The 8,732-nt window shown below is 44.9% G+C and overlaps 1 protein-coding gene across 3 annotated transcripts in view; it reads right to left on the bottom strand.

Annotated features, from left to right (window-relative positions):
- CPEB4 (cytoplasmic polyadenylation element binding protein 4) overlaps positions 1 to 5,414 on the bottom strand; it is a 44,901-nt gene extending 39,487 nt beyond the window's left edge. For all 3 annotated transcript variants that reach the window (XM_075715880.1, XM_075715883.1, XM_075715881.1), the window contains exon 1: positions 3,146 to 5,414. In XM_075715880.1, the coding sequence (XP_075571995.1) occupies positions 3,146 to 4,267 (1,122 nt within the window). In that variant the 5' untranslated portion in view covers positions 4,268 to 5,414. The remainder of the gene's footprint in view (positions 1 to 3,145) is intronic.
- Between the last annotated feature and the right edge of the window lie 3,318 nt (positions 5,415 to 8,732).

The raw sequence follows: 8,732 nt of genomic DNA on the forward strand, positions 1-8,732 counted from the left end.
AAGGAAAGCCAAAACAATCTTGAGGGCAATGCTGCAGTAAAATGCAATTACTGAGCACTTAGTTTGTCAGTGCTGCTGGGAGAGAAGTAGAAGGAATTATTTTAAAAAATCACTAACTTTGTAAGATGCAATAGTCACAGCCAAAGTATTTTCATTTATTAATTCTCAGGGAAGGCTGTTGTAGCCAAAAGACTCAGATTTTTTTTTTTTTTTTTAATTCAGGAACCATTTTTTCATTTGGAGACCATTTCCTTTTCAAATGAACGCACAAAGAACAATGGCTTTTCTCTTTTCAAAAGATCTTTGAAGGGGGAAGCCTGCCCAGTGGCTAAAGCACAATATCAAAACTTAATTTCATTAACAGATCTGGTAACAGTCTTCTCCAATCTTGCTTCCAGTTCCATCTCTGCAACAAGAGGTGCCTACAGACATGCTACTTCAGAAATGTTATGAGACAGAATTCCAAATGAAAAACACTTACAACAAAAAGCACAATGTTTTGCATGCAGCTCTCAATACCACGCAAGCAATCATCAAATCGCAAGATTGTCAAACAGATGACCACAGTATTTTCCTTTTATCTGCACCATGTGGAATGCCCACTTCATGGCAAGCCTCTAAGGGCCACAGGCAGAAATATTTGAAGTGAGCAGTAGTTCACATTAGTGGCTTATAGGAACATTATGCAATGTTGTCCTCTCCGAAGAGGAAACCAGCACTTACATTTGGTTACCCTAAGATTTCCATCAAAACACAGACTTCGGTGTTTCACCAAGCTTTGGAGTAGAGACAACCTCTGAGAGGAAAAAAAAAAGTGATCCCCAAATATTTGCTGGTTTACATATTGCCTTCTAAAGAAACTAATTTTCACTAGATTGCAGCAACACTTGTTAATGATTTAAGCAGCAAAACATAAATATTAAATGAAAGGGATACTTGTATCAAATTACTCCATTATGTTGCTGCAGCAAAGACAGCTTTCAATTATTTCCTAAATAGGAATCTAAGAAGACTCCAGTAACAAAATAGCCTTGTCCACTACGATTGCATCATCAAGGATACTTCATATATATGCACGAACACAAATATACAATAAGCAAAACTCCTTATTTCTGCTTTGAGTCAGGCATACAGTCAGCATAATCAAGAAGACAAGACATCAAAGGTCAAATTTTACATCATTTGTTTCCAGACATTCAAAAATTCAGTATGCTTTCAACATACAAATGACTAAGTGACCAAAGGAGCTAAAGATTTTATGCAAAAGAAGTTATAAAAAGCAGTTGCCCAAGATGGCTTTCAAAATTAATCAGCATCTTTCTAGGTCTGCAGTGCTGAAGTCCTGTTTTGCTGCCCTGCCCTTTTCTTCACAGAAGTGATAGTAACAGACTGGAAAGCACTTCACTCCAACACTTTCCTCTTCTTGGCATGAAGAAGTGTCAGACTTGGTCTTGACATGTACAGCTTCATCTTAGTGTTTATGTAAACAGATACCAACATGCTACACAAGAATTATTTCTTTACCATGATCAAATACGTGTGTATGATATTTTATGTTTGGAACATAACCCAGAAGTCAAGGTTGACTTTGTAATTTCCTGAAATTTCCTTGATGCCAAACTAAGCACATTTCTATCACTGTGTATATATTTGGGCCTTACATACAGCAGCAAGGACCCACTTGATCTCATTCTGTCACTCTGAACATCGGCTATGTGTCGGGTACAGAATGAATTAAACTGTGAGCCAAGTCTCGCTGCAGTGAGGCTGAAAAAAGACCAACTCCAGCTGTGTCCCTTTTTCTAATGGTTTCAGTGTATAACTTTGGTATGCTGGACACAGGTTCATTATATTAATTACAAATCCTGACATTAAAATCAATTATTATTACGCATTCTGAATTTACAAAGGCTCTACCTGATATTGAACCAGCTAGTAGCTCTGCAGCAGAAAAAAGGTCTCTAATGGAAAGTTATTGCCAGCAGCTGCTCTGTTGTCAGAAGGCTGCATAGGCAGGCCCTGCAAACCAAGCAGAAACTGAACAGTTTATGAAGAACTGAACTGTTCCTACCTCTGAATCCACAGTCGTTATTAAATATATTTATATTTCTTTAGGGTGGTTTAGAACATGATACATATTACATGGTTTTTATCTACAGGTCTTTCAAATTATTTTAAAGTAGGTCACCCTGGTTTTTACAGCACGGCTAGAAATAACTGCAATCATTTTGAAATTTTTACTTTTGCACTTATTTGAAGATCTTGAAAAACAACCCACCAAATGTAAAAGAACTCTTGGGTGTTTGGATTCACCCTAGAGGAGTTTGCAAAAGGCACACACACACATAAAAGCTAGGTTTAACTAGTGGTCAGAGGAAGAGTACTTCTGGTTTAATTTTTACTGCAAATTGGGTTCAATATTACTCAGTTCATTTCAAATTCATGAAAAGTCAGCCTAGAAGGAGAGGTTGAACTGCCAGGCAACCTGCCTCCTGCCAGGATAAGGCCATATTAAAACATGGGAGACCACCAACTGAAACTCATCCAGATCTATTTTTGATGATGATTTAATGGCCTGTAACCAAAATTTGCTGCCATTACCAAGGAGAGCAAACTGCATTGATTACCATCATGTAAAAAAATTCCAAGTTTCCAAAAGCTACAAAAATTATGTTGCACTACAAGTCCATATGATACTGTAAACCACAATACAATCACTTAATACTTCTTCTCAGATGTGGTACATTCTCAAATACATTAGAAGGCCTCAGATCTTTCATACTTCATCGGGCAGCACTTTTTTCCTTACTCCTCTTTGTAGGTATACTTGCTGCTTGTAACTAAATTTGCTCATCAGCTATTTCTGAATGTGGCTAAGTATTAAGCTGAAGGAAACTGGCTAATACAGGTGGGCAGCAGATATTTATATGACCACCACTATTAAAAAAAAAAAAAAAAGCATGATTCAGAGCTCAGAGCATAATTCACACTATAGCATTTTAAGTTAGCCATGTATTTTTTTTTTTAAGTTGCAAGCACAGAAGTCATACAATCAGACTGTACTGTTCACACCCCTGACCCTTTCTAGGGCATTTTAATGCACTTATGTGTTATTTTTCTTAGGGATACAACAGAGTATGCTCACCTGAAAAGGAAAAATGTTGTCACCTCTATTCAAACTGTCTTCCATCCACGATTTTGGAGCAAAGGCTGAGCTGGGTCGAGCATATTTCTGCAACTGGATATGATTACTTGCAAAATTCTTCTTTAAGGGCGAGATGGAGTTCAGGGGTGTTATCCCTCCATTCAGTCCCCTGCGGTGGTCTCGGCCTTGGGACCCACCCCACCCACCGTATCCACCGCCACCAGGGCTCCATGAAGATGGTGTAGGCGATGGACTTTGGTAGCTGCTCCATGGAGAAGGTGGCTTGTTAAGATTATTAGCCAAATGAGGCAATTGATTAAAAGCAGCATTTCTATGTGTGAATGGCGGTGGATGAGGACTTGCAGGAGACCTCCTCTGTTGCTGATGCTGATTGTGATGATGCTGAAAATGGGGGTGATGAGGGTGGTGTTGAGAGAGGGGTCCAATTTGGGGGGAAAAGCTACCACCAAAGCCAGGGCTGACGTGATGTGGAAAATTCTGAAACAGCAGAGCACCATTATTAGCTGAGGCAGTAGGAACCCCTCCCTGGTGAAAAAAACTTGCATCTTCATTGATTATTGTAGAAGAAGAAGGAGCTATAGCTGCAGACCAGTTACTAAAACCAGTCAGAGAAGATGCAGTGGATGTCAAGGGCTGCGTCGAAGTACCTAGCCCCGAAGCCTCTTGATAATCAAATCCTGTTAACACCGGCGATTCTATTCTTATTTTCTCCTTTCCATTGCCGTTCTCTGAAGAATTATCGCCCTGATTTTCTTCAGTTTTAGGTTTCTCAGGTTCAGAGAGCATGCCTGCTTCCTGACTTTGACCAGGGGAAAGCTGCTGTTTTTCTAGGGACTCTTGCTTTTCCTGTTGCTGAGTTTTAGATTTTTCTGACCCCAGAATCTCATCCTGAATATTATGGGCAGCTGGAGCAGGAAAGAGCCAAGCTGACCCAGCACTACCGCCATTGGCAGCTGTGTTATTATTTATAAAAGCAGCAGGGCTGGGGGTTGCATTTTGATGATGGTGTGGAGGCTGCAGATGTGGATGAAATCTGACTGGAAAAGCTGACTTATTTCCAGTGTTGTTTTGCACTAACACTCCAAACCCGTAATCCCCCATTGATTATATTTAGGGTTTGAATCCTCCCTGTAAGAACGAGTTGATGTTTAGTGTTTACCTCGTCCTCTTCTGAGGCGAGATTAGTAAGTATCCTGTTTTTAGCTAGATATTCCAGTTTCTCCCACCACGCTATTTATTTTAGATTTGGATAAAGGTGTTTGTTTTTTGCAAAAGATAGATCTCTTCAACTATTTAAATGTGTCAATTTGTCTCCGTTTCCTTCCTTTGGCCAGGAGGAAGGGAAAAATAAATCTTTGGTTCACAAAATAAGAGGTTTCCTTTTTCTAAAGGAAATGCACAGCAATGAGAGAAAAAGCTTTTGGAGAATAAGGATAGAGAGATTCTAACTATCCTGTTTTTTTCCTCCTCAGCAGCCTTGACTCGCCCATAAATGAGTTAGGAGAGAAGGAAAAAAAAAAATACACAATGATGTCTGGTCCCCCGACCCCTTGGCAGCAAAAAATAGATTTAAATCTGGAATAATTTAATACATCTCTATAATCTAATATATATTTGTGTCCTGTTCAAAAAGAGTCTTTGCTGTGAGTAAGGGAAAAATTTACCTCAGGATCTCAGCATTCAGAAGGGTGAAAAGGGGGAGTGAGTTACAGAAGAGGCTTTTGCCCGTGCTGCTGGGTTTAACCTATTATATTTAGTAATAATATACACTCTGTGTGTGTGTATGCGCGTGTGTGGTTGTTTAAAGGGGTAAGATCTTATCTCAGGAAATTAGTATTCTATGTGTGTTGGGTGGGGAGTGAGTTGTGCAGGAGAAGGGTGGATTCTTGATGCTGCTCCTTTTGGGCTGGGTTTCTGAGCTCGCCAGACTCGCTTCTTATTTATGATCCAGTATTTGCGTGTCCTTCATATGAGTCCTGGCTGGCCGAAGAGGGAGATTTTCATCTCAGAAATCAGCATTCAGCGTTCGGGAAAAGGGAAGGGAGGGGACAGCGAGCTGTGCAGGAGGAAGGGGAAGGAGATTTTCTTGCTCTCAACTGCTGCTGGGAGGGTGGTTTCTGGTGCGGGGCTCGCCTCCTTCCACCGAGATATGCGGGTTCCCTGCAGACGAGCGAGCCCCTGGCTGGAAGGCCGGGTGGATATGCGGATATGTGGTTTTCCTCCTCAGGGACTCGGCATCCAGCGGGGCAGGGGCGGGCGGCGCAGGCAGGCTCGGCTCGCCAGGCCCCGGCTCTCTGTGGGGTGCCCCCCGCGGTGTCCCCCCTCCCTCGCAAGAGTCCTGGTGTCGGGGAAGGCAGGAGGGATTTTTTTTTACCTCAGGAGAGGAGCAGCCTCCGGCAGGGAGGGGAAGGTGCAGGCGGCGGGGGGCCGGGCTCCTCTCTCCCCCATGGAAGGTGTTTAACCGGTTCTCCCAAATCGCCCGGAGATTACGGGAGCGGGTCTCGGCCGCTGGGCGCAGCGGAGGGGGGGCCCGCCGGACTAACCGGGGCGCGGGGTCCGGCGGCGGCGGCTCCTCGGAGCAGTCCTTCCCCTGCTGCGCGTCTTCTCGGCTCCAGGCAGGCTTCCTTCCCCCTCATGTAAACCGGCCGGGCACCGGGAGGGTCGCCGCGGAGGACGCTGCTGCCGGGAGGTGGAAGGAGGGGGGAGGCTCCGCGGGCGAGAGCGACCGGAGAGGGGGAGGGCTCCCGCGACACCGGCTCCGGGGAGTCGGGAGGCGCTTCGGTAGCCGGCGAGCCTGGCCGCGATGGGTCCTCCGCGCGAAGCCGCCTCCGCTGCTGCTGCTGCTGCCTTGTTTTGCCTCTTTTTCTTCTTTTTTCTGTCTCCTTCCCCTCCCCCCACCCCCCCCAGCGGCCGCCGCTTCCTGCCTCGGTGCCGCAGCCGGTGCCTCCCTCCTCCCCACCCGGCCGCTGCCGAGCCCCGTCTCCTCCAGACCGAGCTGCCGCACGAAATGACAACCAGCTGGAGGAGGCAGCGCGGCACTTCCGGTTCGGCGGCGGGCGCGCCCCTGCCCCGCCCCCGGGCCCGGCTCTCCGGGCCGAGGCCCCGCCCCGCCCCGCCCGCCGGCTGCCGCTTCGCGCCGCCATTTTTGGTAGGGGCAGGGAACACCCTTGCTGGGGCGGCCACCTTTGTTGTGGGCACGTCGCCCGCAGCTTGGTAGCCATCCTAAGTAAGGGCAAAAGGTCAGCTGGATGCCGGCGGGGCGACCATCTTGGACTGAGCAGCGCAGCTCCCGCCGCTAGCGGCCATCTTTGTGCAGGGCAGGTCGTCCTCCTCGGCGCAGGGCTGGTGGCGGGGTTGGGCCCTGACAGGCCGCGCTGGTTGCGGGCCCGGTGTCGTTTGACAGGCGTTCCCTGCTGTAATATCATGGCTAATATCTAAAAATAAAATCCTACCCGAAACGCTGCCTGTTTGTAACACCCTTCGGCACCCAAGGGCTGAGGCCCCTCTAGCAAATCGTCCCCCCCCCTAAACTGCCCTGTCCTGAGCCACCATGTTCTAGCGATCTCACTCGTGGATTGGAAAGTCAGCAAAGTAATGTAACAAAATGTTCAGAGGGCAGCATATGTGGAGAAAATAGCGCAATACCTGACTTCTGCTTGGTTTTTAGCTCTTGAAACATGGGAAACACGGATACAATGACAGAGGGTGGTGATAAAAATGTGTGAACAACTTGGGGAGTTTTCTGAGATGGTCATTCTGAGAGGCTTTTGAAACTCTCCGACCAATCGTAGAATCACAGAATGCTTTGGGATGGAAGGGACCTTGAGAGACCATCCAGCCCAACCCCCCTGCCGTGAGCAGGGATTGAACCCCAGCTCGCTTAGGTGTTTTAAAGGCTTTCCTAAGTAAGTTGTGTCATGTTGGCTTTTAAAAAGGCAAATAACTTAATTAGTGAAAGAGACAAACAGATCGAAGCAAGTAAATGGGCAGTTACTCAGGGATGGTTTCTGCTGCAGGGCCCGCACTGTGCTTGCCAGGTCCTCCCCATCCAGCACGAGGGGAATCGCTACCTATCACATGGGCTGGAGAGGGATTTTTCTGATTCCCAGCCGTATTTGTCAAGGAAGGTACAGGAGGTTTGAGCTGTGACAGCCAGCAAGTCTCATCTTTTGGGGTGATGGATGAGGCCGTTACAATGTTTTAAGCACTATGAATAGAGGTGTTTTGGGGAGGGGGGCTACAGAGACGTGTTTGCACTGAAGTGCAGCTCTCAGAGCTGGAGTGGTGGTGGGCAGACAGGACCTTTGTCGCATTACTCTGATATCTTGAACTTTCTTGTGGCTCATGTAGTGCCTCCTGGACCACCACACCTTCACCTCAGCCTGGTGTAAAACTGGCTCAAGCGCGTGGCACCTTAGGATGGGATTGCCCCAGCAAAAAATTCTGCCCCAGTAACTAATACGAAGGCCCTAGTTCCTAGTATACTTTAGGAAGTTCTGGATTGAAAGTGAATGCACATTACAGCAAGTTGTACAACATAAAATATTAATTCAGAATGTATTTTATATAGCTCTGTTATTTATTAAACATTTAGTGATTATTACTTCATCACACATAGCAAACCTGTATAAAAGCAATGGGCTTGATTGTCCCCAGCTGCCAGGCATACAAAGCGAAATTCCAGTTTTACTTCTACTGCAGTTACCAGATGGCTAACACCACACATTGCACATCTGATTGTTTTTATATATATACAGTTGCATGGTCTATGGGCACAACCATGGGTCCAAAACTGACGTGCGCTTTAAAAGTTATCCTTGTACAGGAATGTGGATTGTTCAAGAGCAAGCATCAAAACTTTCGCCTACTACACATCTGTTTTGTAAAATAGTTAATTTCTGGGATGGTTGTCCTTTTTGCACATCTACAAATTAAAGTATGCAAATAAAATATAGTTCAAAATTAAATAAAAAAAAATAGTGAAATTAAAATAGCTATATGTAGATACACCAGTAGAAAAATCAAGTGGAAAAGGAAACGTGCAGAAACATTTCCTAAATAATTTTCATTTAGTAGTGGAGTGTCCACTACTACTTCCTCCAAGACTCTTTGCAACCTACTCAGTCGCGTGATTGTAAGTTTGAATGATACAGATATTTTTGCCAAACCCCGTATTTCTCAAAAATTTTATTAAATAAATTTTTTCTTTGCAATTGTATATACCTTGTTTCCATGTGTGAAAATAGACTTGTTTACATATGGTGAAAACATCATTTGTGAATGTGTAATTACTAGGTTATAATTTCCCCTTTTCTCTACTGTTTGCAACCTGTGTGAGCCCATCTGATATTAAGTATTATTTTCCTCTGTATTTTTCTGGTCATACTGTTATTATTATCATCATCAGATTTAGGGTTAACAAGCACTTCTGTCAAGAAGCTATGAACCTGGCTCCAGCAATAGATTGCTATTACATGAATAGTTTGGGAAAGACTGAGTAGATGGCCTTAATTTAATTTCAGGCACACCCTTGCAATGCATTAGGGTAGATGCAGATCAACTAGAG

This window comes from Pelecanus crispus, chromosome 8 (genome assembly GCF_030463565.1).
Source record: "Pelecanus crispus isolate bPelCri1 chromosome 8, bPelCri1.pri, whole genome shotgun sequence".
Taxonomy (NCBI): domain Eukaryota; kingdom Metazoa; phylum Chordata; class Aves; order Pelecaniformes; family Pelecanidae; genus Pelecanus; species Pelecanus crispus.